The sequence below is a fragment of the Columba livia genome, chromosome 6 (assembly GCF_036013475.1).
Source record: "Columba livia isolate bColLiv1 breed racing homer chromosome 6, bColLiv1.pat.W.v2, whole genome shotgun sequence".
Taxonomy (NCBI): Eukaryota; Metazoa; Chordata; class Aves; order Columbiformes; family Columbidae; genus Columba; species Columba livia.
In genome coordinates, this window is record NC_088607.1 from 29762408 (window position 1) to 29782981 (window position 20574).

A 20574-nucleotide genomic window follows, 5' to 3' on the forward strand; every position below is an offset into this window, starting at 1 on the left:
ACTCTGGAGATGGTCAAGGGCATGTTGAAGTCCTTGCCCCCTTGCAGTCGGAAACCCCACGGTCCAGGTCCATTCAGAGTCACGCTGTACGCCATTTTGTACCGCTTTCACAAGGCAGCAACAAGGCACTGCAGAACAGAAGGATGGGGTAGACAAAGAAAGCGTGAAAAAAAAAACAAACAATGAGAAAAGGGAAGAGTTTTATATAGCGAAAACAATTCTCTTCCTGCCTTGCCTGTTCAGTCGAGCTGGGATATCACCTAAGAATAGATGGGAGCTATAACGCAGATGCTGATATCCCAGCTGAGTAGGGCCCATAAAAGGTTTGTAACCAGACACCTACTATGCAAAGACTTCATGACTCAGAGGTCTAATATAGCCCCTAGGGAAGGGGACAGATCTTTCTAGGCTTCTCAAGCCCCTCTTTGTGCTCAGTTACTATAAGAGCAGAACACATTTTGTAATAAAAAGAGCAAACCATGCTAAATCCCAACACTAAATCCCATGCTAAAATCCCAACACTCAAATCTCTCTAACCTGTTAACAACTGCAGAGCCATTAGTAACTTCTACTTCAGAACATGTCTATTGCACCATGATATACAACATACTACAAACAAGTTATTTTTACATATTCCATATGTAGCAGGAAAGGCACACACACAAAAAAAAAAGTGTTCGCCCTCTTTTTTTTGTTGGTTTGTTAACCTGGAAATAGTATATATTACACACATTTAGCATCACATGTTTGGCTCTTCATTTCATAGCTCTTGCTTTCTCAAGGGAAAATTAAAATCTGTTCTCTTTGAATGCAGACTGAGGTAATATGGATTATTTCTAATCAGCATTTAATTTCTGTGGCAAAAGAATAGTTTCACTCATTATTTTGATACAAGTCTTCAAAAGGCATGACACTTAAACAGAAGGCTAGGAATACAAATAGCTAGCTAACTGCATCCTTAATTCATTCCTTGATTTTTCATAGTTTATATTCCAGTTGTTAGGTGTTCTATAAAACTTTACTTTCAGTAATGCTGGATAGTATTTCTGCCTTAGATTAGGAATAGCTAAAATACAGAGAACAAGAAGGAAAAGGTGAAGCTGTTGCAGAACTACATATATACACAAAAAGCTTTTATTCTCAGGATAAAACCTATAAACATTAAATAACGTTCCCCCCTTTCAAGTCATTAATATGTGCAGGACCTCCAGAAGCACTGTACTGTATCTCTGCAGCATCCCTGTCTTTAGTCTCCAATTATAAATAAATTCCCCTTACATTAAAGTGTAGAGAGAAGAAAAAAAAAAAAAGGGGGGGGGGGGGGGGCAAGAAAAAGCAAAAGCAAAAAAAAAAAAAAACGTGAGTTCTACTCTGATAAAAACCACATGATGCACTATAGTGAGGTAGCTTCATTTGAACACTGATAAGTTACCCTGCCCATACATCTACTTTAAAGCTTGATAGAAAAACTGGCAGTGAAACAGCAGAGAGCAAACACTACCAGGGCCTCAGTTTTCACCTGAGGAGATGGTCAATAATTTTTCAAAACCATGAGGCAATAGTAGTGCTTGTTTAGTATTCACAGTGGTAAAAAAGCCATTTGCCCAAAGGAATAATTATGATCCACACAGACGCTAGACTAAACCACATAACCATATTTTTTTAGTCAGAGGTCCAAATTAAACCACAGCAATCCACAAAGATATAAGTGAAAAGTTGCACTCAGCCAGTAGAACTGGCCCAAACAAAAATCAATGCAGATAGCAACACAAAGCTTAAAAAGAAAATTAGTTTTTGATGTCTCAAAAATATCTCAAGGGTACATGTACATTAAGAGCATTTGAAATATACCCTATAGAAGGCCACAACCAGTGATGATAGGATGATTACTTTGAGATGAGACAAAACTAACCTGTTGCACTTCAAAAAGCAGAATTTGCAGGCTTGCCAGTTTATCCAGGAGGTCTCTTTCTAAATCCTGGTACTGAATTTTTTTTTTTTTAAATGCACACAAAAAAGATTAAAGGTAAATTCTCACTGCACTATTACTTTCCTTTTTCCTAGGAATTCACTGTTGCTTTTTAGTGATCTTTCTCAGACCCATTTCAAGGGTTCAGGAGAATGGAATAAAAACAGGAGTACGACACATGGCAAGTCATTGCTAGTAAAGACAGTATCACAGAAAAAAGTATTGTAAGAGTGGTTATGTTTTTATGGACTGTGAATTCTGTGCACGTTACCTTTCTACACTTAAATCTTCAGTCATTGGAGAGGTGCAGGGAGTGGGAGAACAAAACCCAGAATAGAATAAAATTGCACAGATATCAAGCTGACCAGAGACACACATTGAGAAACAAGGATGCTGCTTAATCAAACACTATGTGCTTCTATCCTAGTTTCACATGTGTAAGATGCCATTTGCTTATCAGTTTAGGACATCTGAAAGGGTCTGAGATCCTTCAGGCTGGGTGGTATACTAGGAAACTGAAGTGGTAATCTCATTAGGGGCACTGTCATTTGAATGAAATGTTAAACTGAGGTCCTCACATTAAACTATTCCTACTCCTTTGGTTTCTGTGTTTGCACAACTTAGCACTTAAAAAAAAAAAAGTGTAGATTGTGTAATGTGCCAGTGCCCTGGCCAACATTCCCCTTCAATACATCAGGACCACAGCTCTTTCATGTGCTTGTGCTATCACTACCAGGTGCATTTGGCAGTAAAAACATTCCACAGTTTTCTTTCTCCAGGTCTCTCTAACTCCTTTCCTTCTTGTGTCTCTCTCCCCTCTGTTTACCTGGAAAAAGCTCTGTGCCTAATACTGAAGTGCAAACAGTGAAGAAGCTCATGCTGTGGTCACAGTTTCACTTGCTGGGGACACTCAACACAGGTCTCACTTGTCTTCTAAAGACTTTTAATACAAGCAGCCTCTCAATAAGAAAGCTGGTGATCCACCCCCCTGTTTTCAAAGGTGAGAGACGTGAGTGTTCTCAAAAACATCCAGAGCAAACCCAGGGAACTGGGATGGTGCAGCAGGTACAGTGTCATCATGGCTACCAGCATAAACCTCAGCAAAACCTTCCAGAAAACCTGAGAATTAAATAAACTGTACATATGTAACAGACAATCCCCTTGTTTTGAGAAGCTGGTGATGTTTAGAGTAGGTTCTAGTTGGTTTTCATAACTGCCTGTTAGATTGCTCCAAAAAATCACTTTTGGTTTGCTCAAATAACAGTACTTTGTTTCTCTTGGTGTGCCTTTTTCCCCGTGTTCTCCAGCTATGTCAAAATCTATGACTTACTTATATTTTCCTCCCTACAGACAGAAGTTATGCTGAGTCAGATGAGGTCACTGGTGTAAGGAGTGTCATTTAAAGAAAAAAAAATAAAAATAAAACCACATTCCAGGAGCAGGGTGACATTTTCTCTACAGATATAAAAACAGAGTTGTTCAGAGCTCACCAGGTCCCCTCCAGAGCTCACCAGTTGACTGATGGGAACAGCTGCAAGGAAGCTGGATGGGAACAGGGATCTGGAGACTCTACAGAAGAGGAGAAAGCTGCCATCTCCAGCCTCGGAGCCTGAGCAGGGTCGCCCTTGCAGAGCTACGTCAGAAACGTTACACTGGCGGAAACAATTCACATACGCTAGGAGACGATGTTGTGTTACAGTGAACTGACCTTAGGAAAGCTACAACTGCATGCTTGGGAGTGCATGGCCATTAAGTGAATGAAATAAACACCAATACTGTGAATGCTAAATTAAGGTGGAAGGATACAAGTAATGGAAATTCCAATTGTTCAAGTTGCTATCACTTCATTAAGTTGGCCACATTACTCATTGGTTATATTTTAGCTGCAGTGATAGATGTGCTCATAGAAGAGCCTTGAATTACTGTTATTGAAGCAACAAGGTTGTATCATTTGTATCATTAAGTATTTCGGAAGTAGATTGCTTGAGAGTTTGACTTCTGATCTGCAACAGACTAAGTATCATTGGCATATAAACCAGGATTATATGCACGGTCATGGTTTCAACCACCTTTAATGTTTTTCTTCAGGCAAGTGAAAGGCTTGCTCTGCAATGGAATAAACTATAATTTCTTCTTTGACAAAAAGATCTCCAACCAGTCAGATAGACATTCCTTAAAAAAAAAAAACAACCAAACAAACAAAAAACACAACCTACTCCCCCCCCCCAAACAAACAAAACCAAAAACAAACAAACAAAACCAAACCACAAAAAAACTGGTTGCCTCCATTTCAGTCTCCCTCACCTGAGAGAGTGGCAATATAAGAAGGTAGAATTCAGCTTTATGACATGTCCTTTTTGTCCCATGAATTCCTGTACTGTCCCCAGTAAGAATATCTACACTCTTTCAGAAGAGTGGAAAGGTCAGGAGAATGGATTGGGAACGTGTGAAGAAAATACTCACCTGGACAGATGCACAAAGAAAACCCCAGCTTTGAACCAGATATCTGATATACGCAATCAGAGTTTTCCAAATTTTTTAATTAACCAAATAATGAGGAAACAACAGCTGTATTTGGGGACTGATCTTCATTGCAATCCACAGGGCAAAACAGCACATTTACTATAATACTGGCTAATCAGTGCTAAAGAATTTGAAACTGACATATTAGAGATGTAAAAACTTTTTACCTCCAAATTCCTGGCTTACCAACATCATATCTAATATAGAAGTAATTACCAAGAGCAAAGATTTTTTTCCCACAAGTTCAGCACAATTTCAATATTGCATCCAAAGCAAAACTATTCTACAATGCAAAAGAGCTCATTGCCATCTCCTTTCCTTCATTGCTGAGCTCTGAACAAAGTTAACTAATCCTGCTTGTATTTCCACATACAGCTTTGTTTCACCCATTTAATCAAAATCCTTCAGTTCTCACTGAACCTTGTATTTCTGAGTTCCTTAGCCCCTTTATCGAGTTATCCTAAATTCCTGTATTTTTATCTTTCTTAAGAAGCTCAATTTTCTATCACACTTGGTTTTTCCAAATTCTGCTCTGTCGATACCTTTCCAGTAATGTGGTTTGTGGGTCCCAACAGAATATAGTATTCTGGGGAGATTTGCTAGAGCAATATAATGATGGAATATTATCTCCCTTCTCTGTAATACAATGCCTTCAGAAATGCAGCTCACACTGTTTTCTGTTTGGCTGTTTGCTGCTAGCAGTATCACCTTACCAGGTAATCAGATTTGCTGCCTACCCTCACCACTAGATCTTTCACCATGACTAGTCTTACTACTGCTGAAAAATGCCATTTCACACTTTTTTCTCCTGCCTTTTTTTTTTTTCCTGTCATAACCTATTTTCACTATTACAAAATAATGTATATACACCATACTATAGTCAGACCTATCTTTAAAAGATTTGAAGATTTTTGATAACTATGCTAAATTGGAAACCATACCTGTGGAGAGACAGGTTACCAAACAAAGGGAAAAGACACCTGACCAGACTGTTTACAAAGACTTTATTACCTCTGTATTATAAAAAGATTTAAGTGTATGCTACCATGTTCTCACCATTTCAGCCATTGTCTTTGAAGGCACCCAATACAACATGCAATACTTAAACACTTCCATGACACCTACTTTACCAAGCTACCAAATTTATTTTTTTCAAGGTAAAGAACACCTAAACACCTTGTTGTTACCATCTCCTTTTTACATATGCAGCCATAGTGCTTAGGTTACAGAACAAATCAAAAGCAACAACTGAATTAAAATACAGAACTCAGTTTCTAACATAGGTGCTTGAACCAGAAAGAGAAGGTTGCAAAACGTTGCCATTTGGGTTATACCATTCCGCAATTCTGGGCTGAAACCAGGAAAGTGTATAGCAACCCTGTGACTGCTGTAATTTGTGCCTTGCTGCAGGGGATCCTAATTGACTGTTTTGGCCTACAGGAGAAGACAGCAAAAGAAAAAAAAAAAAAACAAACACACACAAAAATGGCTGAAGAGGCTATGTGCAGATTATTGTCAGCTCCACATAGACTGAGCTGTGACACTGATGTCACAGGACTTGTACAGTGTTGGCTTAGCTCCAGAGAGCCTGAGGTTTAGCACAGCACAATGACCATATAACCAGGCTTAGAAGAGGGATGTTGTGCCACCAGTGCAATTTCACCATTGCATAGATTCCACAGGGATGACTACATCACACTGATGTAGCAGTGCACCTCTATGCATGTGCCCATATGCACAAGGATGCAAGGTTTAATCTTAGTTAGATTTCAGCCAAATGACTCACTTACTCATTTCTGCTTTCCCGGTAAAGTCTTCACTTGGTAACATTTTCCACTAGAGAAACTCTTTAAACTTGCAGGGAGACTTTTAAAGAGAGCAAGTGGCTCCCAGCCTGCAGCCGCTTGCCAGCCCTCTTTAGCACAGCACCTGCCGCCTGCCCGCTGGGCGCTCCGCTGACCCCCGGAAAGGGGAGCACCGGCAGATCCGCCCTTTCTAGGCTGCGGCACTCGGGCGGTGCCGCCGCCCCGGGCCCCCTCTGCGTGACAGAGCCCGGCCCCTCGCCCTGGCGCCGCTCCTTCCCTCAGCGCCGCGGCGCGACCCACCTTGCCCACTCGCAGTGTCCCGAGTAGCGTAACCGGTAACTGTAGGCCGCCCGGGAGCACACCGCTACCTCCGGCCGCGCACCGCTTGACCGTGCCGCAGCCGCGGAGGGTGGGTATCGGCGGGCGCGGCCAAGTCCCCGAGAGGACCGGCGGGCGGAGGTCTCCGCCCCCGCAAGAGCCGCAGCTGCCCTCGGCGGGCGGTGCTTGCGGTCACACGCACCCACGGACATTCCGCCCCCGCAGCCAGAGGGTGGCCCCGGTGAGGGGGGAAGGCTGAAGGGAGCGGGAGGCGGCATCACCGCCGGCACCCGGGGCAAAGGAAACACCGCTACCGCCAAGGTGCGGATTTTAAAGCGCCCGCGGCCTTTCCGGGCGCCTCCGCCGCGCGTGGGCGTGGCGTGCCCGGGGCGCTGGTGCCCACCGGGCGCCGCCAGCGCCGGCTGAGGGGAAGGCGCCGACCGGAGGCTTCCGTGGGGCCGCCGCGAGGGGGCGCCAGGCGGCGAGCAGGAGCGTGAGGGGATTTGCCGCCGCGGGCGGTTTACGGAGCGACCGTTAACCGAGAAACTGTTACCCGCGGTGCTCGAACACTCTTTAAAACTCCGTTTCCGAGCGGAGATCACCTCATGGCCTCGGTGGCTGAGCGGGAAGGGACACAGAGCTGTGGGGAGCGGTTCGGCTGAACGCCGGGGGAGCAGGTATCCAAGAGGCGCCGAGCGTGACCCGTCTGGCTGCCCTCAGCGGCGAGGGGAGAAATGGCGGCGGGGGGGGAGCGCGGGGGATGCCCCCCCGCGGAGGGACCCGGAACGTTCTGGAAGGCGGCGCGGGAGGCGGGTGCTGCCCCGGCTTCCCGGCACGCGCCGCAAGGGCAACGGTCCCGCGGGGCGGGCGGGAAACTGGTGTCCTGCCCGCGCTCAGCAAAAGCTCTTAAGCATGTGCTCCAGCGCTTGGCGAGCTCGGAGTCTGCAGCCTTCACCCCCCATTTACCGCTGCAACGTGTGAAATCGGTGGTTTCCTCTCAAGAAAAGTGAAAGTGAAGCGTTTTTTTTCCCCCTGGTGGTTCACTTCATATGGCTGCTGAGTTTTGTCAAGATCCAAGGTACCCGCTACATACATCCCTTTGTTCAGCAGCGCTTTGCGGAGGTTTTATAGCCTGCACCAGAAGTATTTTCCGTAAAGGTGGCTGCTTCGTCAGACTGAGACGCAGCTTTATGAGCTTGTTTAAAAGAAAAAATCCTGTTCCCAAGCGTTGAAACCCTTGAACCCCCGCGCTGCCAGGCCTGAGTCGCCTGGGAGTTGCACCGGCGGGAGAACACCCTGGGCCGGGGAAGCTCTCGGCCAAGCCGGAGTTGCGCTGAGCTCGCCTGCACAAATTCCGGCGCCGGGCGCGGGCTGTGGCGGGGAAGGGCGCTTCCCCGGCGGGCCGCCCGTCAGCACCAGGGACAGGCGCTCAGCGGGGCTTTCTGCACCCCGCCAGCCGTGCGGAGCCGGGAACGTCCCGTCCCCCTCCTGTTCACGGGGTCTCGAACTCAGTGGTTACAGAAGCTTTAGAATGAAAGCGAGGGAACTGGAGAAAAGGAGGCTGAGGGGAGACCTTATTGCTGTTTACAACTACCTGAAAGGAGGTTGTAGCATGAGGGGTGTTGGTCTCTTTTGCCAAGTAGCAAGTGATAGGACAAGAGGAAATGGCCTCTAGTTGCACCAGGGGAGGTTTAGATTGGATATTAGGAAAAAGTTCTTCATGTAAAGAGTTGTCAGGTATTGGAACAGGCGGCTCAAGGAGGTGGTGGAGTCACCGTCCCTGGAGGTGTTTAAAAGACGTTTAGATTAGGTTCTTAGGCACATGGTTTAGCACTAGAGTTAGGTTAAGTTGTGGTTGGACTCAATGATCCTGAGGGTCTCTTCCAACCAGAATGATTCTACGATTCTATGAAATTGTCTCTCAGGTCGTGTGCAGGAATAAATCCATCACTGGAGTGCGAAACCTTTTTGAATACATTCTCAGCACATCTCTAGCCTACTTAAAAGTATTGCAGCTGGGGTTTAGTGTTTCTCATGGAACCTGAAGTCTGATTATTCCACATGTGCACCTGACTGTGATGCACATTAAGTGGGGTCTTTTGCTTCAACACACAGGATGCACAGGCCGGGGCAGGAAATAATGATCTAAATTACTTCTGTATTTATATTTAGCCAAAGTTCACATTCTTGTGGATTGTGACTAAATAGTAGTGGAAAAAATATTCCACTGACTGGTCAGCTTACCTCCCCAAAGGAAATATTTTGCATCTTATCAGATGCCTAAATACATTGTTTTTCATGGAGCATTAAAGGTATAACTACTACAAGACAATGCAGTTTATATTATAGGTTTGTCAGATCTAAGGCAATTTGCAAATGGAGCAGATCAGTTTTACCATGGATCACAAAAACAAAGTCCTTGCAACTTTTTTTCTTTTTTCTCCCCCTCTAAAAACGCATGACAGTATGGAAAATAATGGGATGACTGCTGTGGAAGGAAGAAAAGCACACCATAGCATTGTGCACAGTCCGTTTGGTAGGTTAGGTAATTTTCAACAACATATTAGATATATCTTTTTCCAAAATTAATTCCTAGGGGGGGGGGAAGTGTTGATACTGACAGCAGTATATTAAATTTGACTTTTAATAAAGAAAGCAATTAGAAAATTTATTTTTTAAATGGCTGTTTGTGGCTACTGATGCCTTGAGCCATGGTGGAAATACCAAAGTATTTTTTTAGAGTTGCTTCTTAGTACACAGAACTATGAACCATTGCCTGTTACATTAGTCTTAAGGCAGCAGTGAAATGGTATGATAAAATGTAAGAAATTTATTCAAATCAATTTATTAAAAGCTTGTGTATCTTTCTTTACAAATGCTGATGCTAACCAAATCTGATGGTGAGCTTTTTGCTATCCTTTGCGGAATTCCTCATCGAATCTGCTGTCTCTTAGAAAACCTCTTTGAATAAAAAAAGCTGCACCATGACCAGTAGTTCTCCTGCAGATGAGCAAGCCTTGGAAAGAAACATAATTGATGACAGGTTGGAAAATGTGATCCAGATGGAGGAAAATTATGTTTATTATTAATAGGGTGATGATCTGTTAGATTATTATTCAATTTTACATGTAATAGGAAAAATCGTATTTCGATTTAAGGGTTTATACCTGAACCTTTACAACGGCTTTAGCAACCTGATTTTCTAGTTCCTGGTAAACACATCAGCAAGGATGACAGAAAATTGGCCCATAATCCTGTTCTGATAAGTGGTGGCTCAGTTTTATCTCAGAATTCATTTTTATTTGAAACAGGGTGGTATCCACTAGCTTTTGTGTTGCTCGTTAACTCACTCAAGACCAGAGAATTTGAAAGTATGGGAGATCTACCTGCTCAGAACTCTCTAAAAGAGACTACAGATTTGCTCCCAGAAACTTGTGCTTGCCTTTTGGAGGGACAAAATCCTCTGTTTCCCCTTTCTGGCAAGCACTAATGACAGTATTAAACTCGCATTTTAAATAATATTAAAAAAATACACTGCTAACCTACCAATGGCCTTGGAATAGTTCTGTGAAACAGATAACTGGAGTCACATAAATCTGCTGGAACTAAGGATCACCACTTAGTACAGAAAGCTGAAGACAGACACTACTCTGTCCAGGCTATCCTGTGCAAACCATCCTATTTGCCTTCAGGAAAAAGCTTACTGGTAGAATTAGCTGTCCATTTTTCTCTGTGACTAACCTGGTGTGATTTGCTTTTGACCCATGAGTTTTGTTCCAGCCTGGGCAATTTCCTTTCTTGGAAAACTGGGATAGTTCCGTCTGGGTTTTCCACAAGTCTTTCTCCAAGTCTTTTGCCCTTTCTTCTAATCACAATCTGATCTCCACAACTGTTGCATTAGCTGTTCAGCCACAGGTCTGTCACAGAAAGATTGTTTGCCTTGTAAATAAGCCCCTCGCTTTTCATAAATTTCTGAAATATTTCATTAGGCTTATGAGGCATTTTGGTAAGCTATCTCACAGTTTAGTTACAGTAACTGTAAATTGAAGGTACAACCATCACAGATGGAAACTTGAAAGAATGATTGCTGCCCAACAAGCCTGGCCTCCTCAGCTATTGAGGGATTCCTCACCAATAACGGTGTTAGGAAAATTAGTGTGTAAAGTAAATGCATTGCAGGACAAAATACAGACATGCTTTCTCCTAGGATATAGCTTTTGATGGCTGATCTCATTCCCTGCACAGCTGAAGAAGTTACAGTTCTGAGTTTAGAAATAAACTAGTTATGAGTGTGGCTTTCTGGGAACCTCTACTTGATGACAACCAGTAACAAGATATTACCTTTGGTTTTGGTGGGCTGTGTAGGTATTATTTCTCTGTGGTGACTTTGATGTGACTGTTCGTACAGAAGTGCTAAACTTTAAAGGAGCACAGATCTGGGGTGCATTTGCATTGTCATTTACCCAAATTATAGCAGCTCCAGTAAATGAGGCTTAGCAGTTCTGACTTTCACTGTCCTTTGCCCATGCTGTGTAAGTGGGCAGGAGATTCAATGATCTGTTCCTTCTGTCATTAGCAAATGAATAAGCAATTTGCAAAACAACTCACAATTTTCACTTACCTTCTGATAGAAGACTGGAAGGAATTTATTTAAAATGAGGACTATAGATGTGTGCAGTTAACAGTCTGATTCATGTAGGATTGTAGTTTAACTTCTGAGATTGGCAAAAAAACCTGCCAAAGTAATCTAATATTTTTGATCGTCAGAACTATTTTTTTGCAGAAATTTTACAAAAAATCTTTGGAAGATGTAGCAAGCACATTGCAGCATATTGTTAGAGTGACTCTACTTTGGTAATTTGACCCTTGTAAGACAGAAATTCATCATTCCCATTTTCAGTCTTAGCAGTCCTGTGAAGTTTCTAATGTTGCTCACATACAAGAGCAAACAAACAAGCAAACAAAACAATCAAAACATCAAGCTGTTACATAGGGTTCAATACAGCATTGTGAATTGCAACTCCAGAGTTTTGCTCAAACATGGAAAGCAAGCTGTCCATGTGGTAACCTCCTTGGACTGTTCCTGTCATTTCCCTGAGGTACATTGTTAGCGTAACATTCCTAGGACAGGGTAAAACTAGAGTTATGACAGTAGGTAATTCAAGATGGACTGTCAGCAGAATGAACCCCAGCAACACAGCTGGACTCGTAACCCAGGCTGCTTTCATACTTGGGGCCAATCCAGCCTCAAAATGTTTGTGTTGACTACAAGATATCCACAAATCTTGTGTTCTGATTTTAGTCAGAAGATGGCATTCTCTTTAAGTTTAAATTCAATATCTTTTCAGTTAGCTTGTCTAAATAAATGCTGGCCTCTTAATTCTAGCTTCACCGTTCAACTGTAAGTAATCAATTGTAAGTGCATGCCATTTGTATGAAGGTGAAGTTATGGTGAATCTCTTCCCACCTGTTTCACTTGATGTATCTGCATCTCTCAGTTGAAGGCTAATTAATCCATCATTGCATCTTTCTTAGAACATGCACTGCTGATCCTCTGTTTGATTATGGAAAAGAGGTTACAGTTTGCAACCTTTATGCAAAACCTTCCTAATTTTACCTTGCAACACTCCAAGAGTAAACGATATGCCCATTTACAGATAAACTTGGATGCTGCAGTGAATTGAATTTTCAAGGTCACAGGGGGAGTTAATGTCATACTCTGGCTCAGAATTTATTATCTTTGATACTTACCACAAAGTAGTGTCAGCTGAGTATCAGTCTCATTCAGTTTGATTACTTGGTGCCTTGATCTGATGGTTTGTTCAGTTGAGCCTATTGATTTTGATTGTGATGTCTGAGGACTAGGATGAACTTATCTGAGAAAACTGTGAATCAGTTGGCTCTTCCAAATAAGGGCACTAAGGCACCACTCAAGCATTAAAATATACATTCCCAGAGCCTTTTAAAAGTTATTTACAAAAGGATATATCACCTCTAGATTATCCAAATGAAGAAAGGCTGCCAAGCTCACCTATTTTAACAAACCAGAATTAACAAGTATTTTGTTCTGCTGCTGATACATTCACTGCATCAAAGCAGTAAAGGAAGAGCAAGATCAGCCGCACTTTCCTGATAATTTTTCATTTCACTGTAAATAGAACATGTGAACTGGCTCAGCTGCTTTTCTCACACTGGCCTACAAGTAATGCTTTGGCTACTTTGTAGTTGCAAGTAAAGATAATGATTTTAAATAAATTTGTCAGCCACTGGAAAATGACTGCTGATATATGCTTTTTTTCAAAGGGTAGCATCTCGGTGCCCCCACTTTCAACATCCCACAGAATTCTTCCTGGCCCTTCAAACATCAAGTAAATTTGTTTAACACCACCATCTCAACAGATATCCTGGAATAAGCCAGTATTGTAGCTGGAATGAAGGCTCCAATGAAATGTGTGCTCAGTGATGAGCTTTTTTCTTTTGATGAGATCTTGCAAATTGAGGTCAGGTAAAATAATAACAGTCAAATTATAACTGAAGTCACATAAATCTGCTGGAACCAATATTTCTTAAGTAGAACCAAACTGCTAGCTCTCGGAGGAAGGAAGCAGAGAAAGACAGGTACTTAGAGGTTAGTCACATGTTGAAACAGAAACACTATGTTGTCCTCTTGACTTGTTAAATCAACCAATATTTTGAGTGTAATTTTCACTGAATATGTAATAGCTGGGACTTTAGTACCTAGGCTGGGACTTCCAAAGAGTTTCAGTTGCTGAAGTTCAATTTAATATCTTCTGCAGCAGCAGCAGCATCCTTTTTCAAATCTGTCTCCAGTCCTGAGAGATCCAGAACTCGGGAAGAAATACTAGTATTGTGAAAATCTTAAGCAAGTAGGAAACTGATCACTAAGACACAAAGTGCTTAGTAGGGGATATGGCTTTAGTGTCATGGGACTTTTGTTTTGTTTTAGCGATTTTGACTGACAAATTCAGTACTGTTTTGAGATCCCAGTGAAGTGTTTTAACTGCCGTGATCTTCTGTTCAAAGAATCCTCCTTAAATAGTAAATGAGAGATTACATCTCTCTGAAACCCAGTTTCCATCAGGATCCACCTCATGTGGCTGAAGCATTATGCTGTAATCTTCACTGGTACCATGCCGTTCTCACCTGTATGACTGTTCTGGTAAGGCATGTGGCCCTGGCCTTCTTTTGGCAAAAGAAATGCACTGATCTTATCTAAACTCAGAATCCTAGGTTTCCCATTATGTTGGACAGTCATTTGAGTTATTTTGAAAACTCCTGCAGTAATTTTGTTTTTAAAAGCTGGGTCACAGCACAAAGGCAATTGCCTTTGTGGAGCAGGTTCAGCTGTGGTGGGGATTCTTTCTATTTCTGGAAACAGCATAATGAAGGGAAGCTGCAAGATGAAGCTCTCTAACGCATGCTGTGGCCTCCTTAGCCCTGTCTCTCAAATCACTATGGACTGGCTCCTACATGAGAGAAAAAATCAAGGAGGGTTGAGTAAGTGAAAGAAACAAGGAGAAAGCTGACACAAGATGGGAATTCTTAAGTTCCTTTTCTGATAGTGGCCCACAACAGGAAAGAGAAGAGGCAAGTTGAAGTTATGAAGTTGTTATGTTTTGCCACCCTTCAGGATTCCCTAGCTTATTTATAGTCACTTTATTTTGATGCAGTGCTAATGGATATCCTGAATTGTGTTTTCTTTTTTGCTTCCTTTGCCTTTGGCCATCTTCTACCATGACAATTTGGGGTAAAGCAAGAATTAAAGTAGGTGTGATGTATTGAAATGGAGTTTCCCATTATGTTTCATGGAGTTTTCACTTTTCAGATTCCTTCAGTTGAAATAAATGGTCTCTACAGTGCCCAAGGACAACAGCTTTTACTGCGTGAAACTTATTTCTTGTTGGACTGAACGTAATGATCCAGGACCTGAAAAATGTATTTTCTTTTTTCTTTTTCAGAGGAATGATTTTGAGAAAGAATGTATGCATTGAATATGACCAACCACTGAGCTGCCTGATGCTACTACCTCAACTCTGTTCTTCCTCAGATTATCTTCCTACTTCACTGAGCAGCAGCAGAAAGTGAGTTTTAACCATTGCCTCTGGAAAGCAGCACTTCAAATAAGATGTATCAATACACATTAAGGGTTCTGCCACATGCTTCTGTTACTCAGAGATTTCAGCTGAGGACAGCAGCCTCAAAAGTATTCATATTTTTAAATAGCAGTTGGAGGATTATTATAAACCCTGATTCCATCTGTGTACCTGCTATGTTGGAAGCATACATGGTTTCTTTGAAAGCCAAGAGGGAACTGTGTTTAATTAATGCTGCCTTTGGCACCTGAGGGCATTGGGGACAGCTTGGAAAGGGAAAGAAGTGTGAACTAGTGAGAACTAGAAGAGGGTGGTGATACTGCTGGGAGGGCTTGAAAGCTGGACTGCTCTAGGACTGTCTCTGCGGAGAGTGACAAGGAAGGCTTGACTGCAGGATCTGCCTGGTAGAAAGGAGATGAGAACCAGGTTTATGGGCACTCAAGAGATCAGGGTTACAAAGAGAAGTGAGGGAAGAAACAGCTATTTCATGACAGGTCCTTAGAAAGGGTAAGTGAAGGCCTGTCCTCTGGCCCTGGGGATTAACTAGCAAAGAGCTGAATGGTCACTCACTGCTGGGACGAGGGAAACTGAGAAGAATCTCTAGGAGACGTGGACTGAGCTGAGCAGGCTCTCTGCAATCTGCACAACAGGATAAAGGTGAGCAGTGTCATTGGGAAAGAACTTCTGAACTTCTGAATTCAAATCTGAAGCTTTTATGCATAAAAAAAGAGAAAACCCATTTTTTGTCAGTTTGTTTTTAACCTGTTTTTCTTATTTTCTTCTTTTTTTTAAGTGAACTTGAATAACGTGTAATATAGACAAGTGGAGAAGTATTACCAAAACCATTGAGGTATATTCTGTTCTCTGGTTATGTGTTCACAACTATGACCAGTCTAGTGTATATTAGTGCTTACTTGAAGACTGATGGAGAACTGATGCTATGAATTTCTGTGCTGCTCCGTCACATATCTGATGGATTATGACTGAATATGTATTGTAGTAGCCCAAATGAAAGTAGGTCTTAGGAAGGTTCTCCCATATAAAGCCTCCTTGGCGAGAGTTGGTTAAAATTTTCCTGAAAGTGATCAAAAAAATCTTTGGAACTAAATCTGCATCAATATTGCTGTTTGCTTAAGTTTTAAATCAGCAACAACAAAAAACAAACAAAACCCACCAAAACAGAAGGGTATGGAGGAACACTTTGCTGTAAAGAGGCCTGAATACCTTTCTATTCTTACCAGCCAGGGGTCCTACTATTTACCCCCAGTTTAGTGTGAATCTTGGTCTTGAGAGCCAATTTCAGGGACAAATGTATTTGTAGGTAATATGCCAACCCATCACTGTGAGGCCAGCTTTGCAATCTTTGCAGTCATGAGATCCTGGCACCTCTATACACAGTGGAGTGATATCAGTGTTTGGAAAATGTGCTAGCATTTTCCTACAATGACATGACTCTTGCAGCATTTGCTTTACTCTGTGAGCCAGGTACATAGAATTCCTATTCTGTGTCACCAGTAGAACCCTGCTGCTGCCAGGACTGCTGTAACTAAAAGAAGTCTTTTCATACCAAAACAATATTTTTACTAATGTTTGTCCTTTATACTAGACTGTTCAAGCTAGATTAGCTTTACAGAAACTTTTCTGACTTTATTAAGCCTACACTGATGATCTACTCAGTCTACCATCTGTATAAGGGGCGTAAATAGGACAGCTTATAAATCTTGACAACCCTGAACTTTGCATGAATTTGAAAATGAGCATTTAGGCTGTAAATCTGATGCAGTAAGGAAGGTATAGTAATCTTTTTGTTCTACATGAAACGCTTAGTCTATGGGATTGTGGCCCATATTTAAGGTTGCTAGGAATGACAGTATTACTTTGTTTTAAGACTGCTTTTGTGTAAACCTATTTATAACATGGAGTTCCTCACATTCCTATGATATTAACAATTGCAAGGCTACAAGCACAAGTGTTTGAACTGAGATAGCTGTTGCTCAGCTATGAAATACCATTGTCTGATACTAACATTGCTTTGCAGATAAGGACCCTCTCTCAATAGAGCTCTGTGGAAACAGTGGTTTCAGAAGCAGAGACAGGTATCTGTCAGAGTTACTGAGGTGGTAATATCTTTCACTGAGGGATCAGAGGGTGAGGGCCACATTGCAGCGCTTCTTGGAGCTGCCAAAGTAAAAAATGGCACCAGTCACACCAAGGAGAACGGGGGCACATGCAACTTACCCTGTCCAACTTACTCTGTCTTACCTGAGAGTGTGTGAAAATTTACTCAATTACTATGATGATACTTTTTAGTACACTGGTGGATACAAAACAGTTTCCAAAAGTACTGAAAATGAGGCTGTAACCTGCAAAACATACAAAGTTTCCTGTCAGGATGTGAAAATTTGAAAGATTAGCAATTTGTGACTGCTGCCTTATTGGGTACTTCAATCTTGACTTTCAACAGCCTTTTATTGCCTTTGGTCTTGGCTCCTTCTTTGCAAGACCACCAATAGTTACCGGTTGCTCAGCAGTTTTGCAGAATTGCTTGAATGATCAGACTAAACATGTTCACTGGTGATCCAAGTCTGAATTTGAGCCTGAGCCCATGAAAGCTGGGTCAAGGTGAAGAGCTCAGCTATTAACTCACAGCAGTGGTTGCTGTTGTCATTGCCAGCAGGCTGCTCTGTGAACAGCTGCTGTAGCACAAAAGGCCAAAGGGGAGCACCTCAGTTCTGCTCGGGTCTTTTCAAACCTCAGAGTCACTGGAACATACCCAAGGGCATGGTAAACTACAGGCCATCTCTCCAGTGCAGAACAGGCTGTACAGTTGACTTAAACTGAAATATGAATCATCTCAGTCCTAAATTATTTTAATCCAATCAGTCATCTCTGTTAAAGGGTGTAAAGAGACAGCAAAGCAGAAAGAACGGCTGCCAAGTAGAGGATACAGGACACAAATAAAGCTGCTAAGATGAGTTGAAATATGAACTAATAATGATTTATTTCAAATGCCACTGGGGTTACAATGTGAATCACTTAGAGAGTTATTCAGGTGAAATGAATTTTGTAGGCTTTCTCCTGAACGATTTTTATAGTCTCAGTAGAGGTAAAGGCAAAGCTGTTAGCTACACAGGGAGTACACACACGAGTTTTGAAGTGCTCCCAAACAAATTCTCTCTAATTAATATGTGGTTTTTCAAGCGTCTTGTAAGTAGATGAGCGTGAACAGCTGTAGTTCTTTTTATAGATACAAACTAATCTCCAGTACGTGTTGGAGTTGGAGGATATAGAGAACAACGTGCTGTGGATTTGTAAGGCTTTTCTAGCCATGGAAGCATTCTTTTTATGTCCTCTAAAAGTGGAAGGGAATGCAAGAGTGCAGAGAATAGTCTTCAAGAATACTATTTGGAACAAAATCATGACAGGAGCAAAGGGTCTAGCTTTTAAGGGTACATACCATGCACATCTTATTAACACACAAAACAGCATGTGTGAGTTTTGACCTATTTTCTTGAGAGGTTCAGCCTTTTTTGACTTGTATGAAATAGGCAGCATTCACTAGCATTTGTTCCCAGTTTTGACTGGTGTGAATAGCCTTCATGATAAAGAGTGGGAAGAATTACATGCTTTATGTTTTTAAATAATTTTAAAAGCCTAAGCAGTACGTCCTAATAAAATTCCTTAGACTTGCTGAGTATCTTTGAACACCCTTCCTGTTTGAAGATGGTATTTTTTCTCCCTTCTTTCTCCTTATCGCGAGCTGTATATATTATCAGTTTAATATTGCCCTCTGCCTGGAGACAATATCCAGTTGTGGTAGGTGAAGGGAAGAACTGTAATAGCTCCTTTCCATCTCTTTTCTATTACAATGCTAAAGTGGAGACAGTGCAGATTCCACTCATCTCTAGAACAACTGTTTTGGGGGAACTAACCCTTCTTCTCCCAAGATGTACTTTTGAAAAGCACATCTAAATGTAAACCAATTTGCGGTGTGAGAAGGCAGATTTATTGACTTAACCATAAGACATCTCAGTATAAATGCTGCTTTGAATTCTGCATTCTTCTTATGAAACCTCCTAAAGGAAAGTCAGAAGGAGTTTCCTAATACTTGCCTGTAGCTCTGGGGAGGTTAGCTAAGAGCAGGTTATACTGGTCTCTAAGCAACCATTGGAAAAGCATGGAAAGGACCATAGCCCCGTCCTCAGTGTTATTCCTTTCTCTTCCCCCAGAATCTCAGAAATTAAAATAAAGATCTGAGACTTCAAATTACTGCCCGAGTGCATTGCCTTTTAATTGGATTGTAGAAGAAAATTAGCGAAAATGTGTCATTTATGAGAGAAGGGAGCACAGACTCTGTGATTAGGTTTCCATTTGGTTGAGGAACTTCACAACAATGAAGAAATCGTCTTCAGGGAGCAATGTATGTTTTTCCCCAAATATATCAGCTTTAGCTCTGTAATAGCCTTGAAGTTAAAACTGCACTAAGTGAACAAAGGTCAGTTTTGAATCTCATATTTCCTTTTCCTCTCAAGTTAATCCTAGGAGGCTTGTAGGTTAGATCCATGCAGTGGTGGAATATACCTGAGCAGAGTAAAATCCAAGTGGAAGAAATTGGTTCATGAGCTGCATAAAGAGATAACAAAATTACAATGAGACTCGGTTCAAGAAGTGAGCGACTGGAGAGAACTCTGATGCTGAAAAGCTTACTCCCCTTGCTTTTCTCCTTGCTTGTCTTGTGTCTGTGTAGGAGCATTTCAGAACAATGTAGGGAGGTGTTCTGGATTCAGCTGGCCCATAGCTGTTCCAGAGGTATTGGCTGATATGGCGTTCTGGCTTTCACCACTCACTTAGCTGTTGGACTTCTTGTTCTGCTTATGGCTGTTGATCTTTGGATACAGGAAACCAGAGTTGTATCCAGAGGGCAGCTCTGCTCCTTGGATATTGCTGTACGTTATTGTAATGCTGGGTATCTGGGCTGCTGATGGTCTGTGGTGAGACTCTCCTTTTCTTTGTTCGATACCATTCAGGTTTTCACCTCTCTAAAGGATTTAAAAGAAATGGAAAACACAAATATCTACAAGGAGATCAGGTTGCATCATCTGTGAAAAAGTTGCATGTAGTTAGTTAAGCACTTTGCTGATCTCCACGACTAACTCAAAACCAAACTTAAAAGATGGAGGAAAAAGTAGATTTAAACATTTTTTTAATTTTTCCTGAATATTTACAAGAAAAAAACATGTTAAACAAGTTAATGTACTAAAGCACAGACTTTGCATTTGCTACTTAAGAGCTGGTCTACTTTGATGAAAACCAGGCTAATGACAGAACATTCGACTATGAACAAAAGTGCTGCGAATATGCTCAGACAGTCTATTATTTCAATGCAGGAAGAAGTCTGTCCATAAAGAGGGACTGTTTAGGTTCATTTGGGCAGGAGGTGATGTACAATGTGGTGATAACAGCATGGATAGTTTGAAGGAGGAAGCAAACTAGAGAATGACTTGAAAACTGGAATTGAGGGGAAGATTAATAAGCGTTTTTTGACAATAGCAATGTGAGCTGTCACTTGCACAGGACCAAAAAATTAGCGTGTTAGAATCAGGCTAGCAATAGCTTAATACTAACAATAAGGTAATTTGTTTATATTACATTTGGGTTAATACTGCAAAGATAAAACTGTCTTGTTTTCACCTGTCAAGCCTTTTATTTCCCTGTTTGTCAAGAGTTAGAGCAAGTCAATTCACTTGTGGCAGATATCAAAAAAGTTTTATCAGTATGCCGTAGCTTTGATACACAGAAGAAGAAATAGACACTAACACAACATCTTACGGAATAGGTGATATGG

General features: G+C 41.7%; 3 protein-coding genes across 32 annotated transcripts in view; 1 reads left to right on the forward strand and 2 right to left on the reverse strand.

Annotated features, from left to right (window-relative positions):
- Positions 1-7358, reverse strand: part of LDB3 (LIM domain binding 3) — a 127848-nt gene extending 120490 nt beyond the window's left edge. For 12 of the 21 annotated variants that reach the window (XM_065067764.1, XM_065067763.1, XM_065067762.1 and 9 more), the window contains exons 1-2: positions 236-385; positions 3-128 (exon numbers count right to left, since the gene is read on the reverse strand). In XM_065067764.1, coding sequence (XP_064923836.1) covers positions 3-95 — 93 coding nt within the window. In that variant the 5' untranslated portion in view covers positions 96-128; positions 236-385. Of the gene's footprint in view, positions 1-2; positions 129-230; positions 386-6597; positions 6800-7217 lie in introns of those variants that run through there. The other 9 variants (XM_065067765.1, XM_005509504.3, XM_065067760.1 and 6 more) reach the window with 6 other exon arrangements.
- Positions 7074-20574, forward strand: part of WAPL (WAPL cohesin release factor) — a 144591-nt gene continuing 131090 nt past the window's right edge. The window contains exons 1-2 of one of the 2 annotated variants that reach the window (XM_065067746.1): positions 7074-7292; positions 14595-14717. The gene's annotated coding sequence lies outside the window, so the exon portion shown is untranslated. Of the gene's footprint in view, positions 7293-14594; positions 14718-20574 lie in introns of those variants that run through there. The other variant, XM_065067744.1, reaches the window with a different exon arrangement.
- Positions 17702-20574, reverse strand: part of OPN4 (opsin 4) — a 44829-nt gene continuing 41956 nt past the window's right edge. For all 9 annotated transcript variants that reach the window (XM_065067769.1, XM_065067767.1, XM_065067773.1 and 6 more), the window contains one exon: positions 17702-19768. In XM_065067769.1, the coding sequence (XP_064923841.1) occupies positions 19577-19768 (192 nt within the window). In that variant the 3' untranslated portion in view covers positions 17702-19576. The remainder of the gene's footprint in view (positions 19769-20574) is intronic.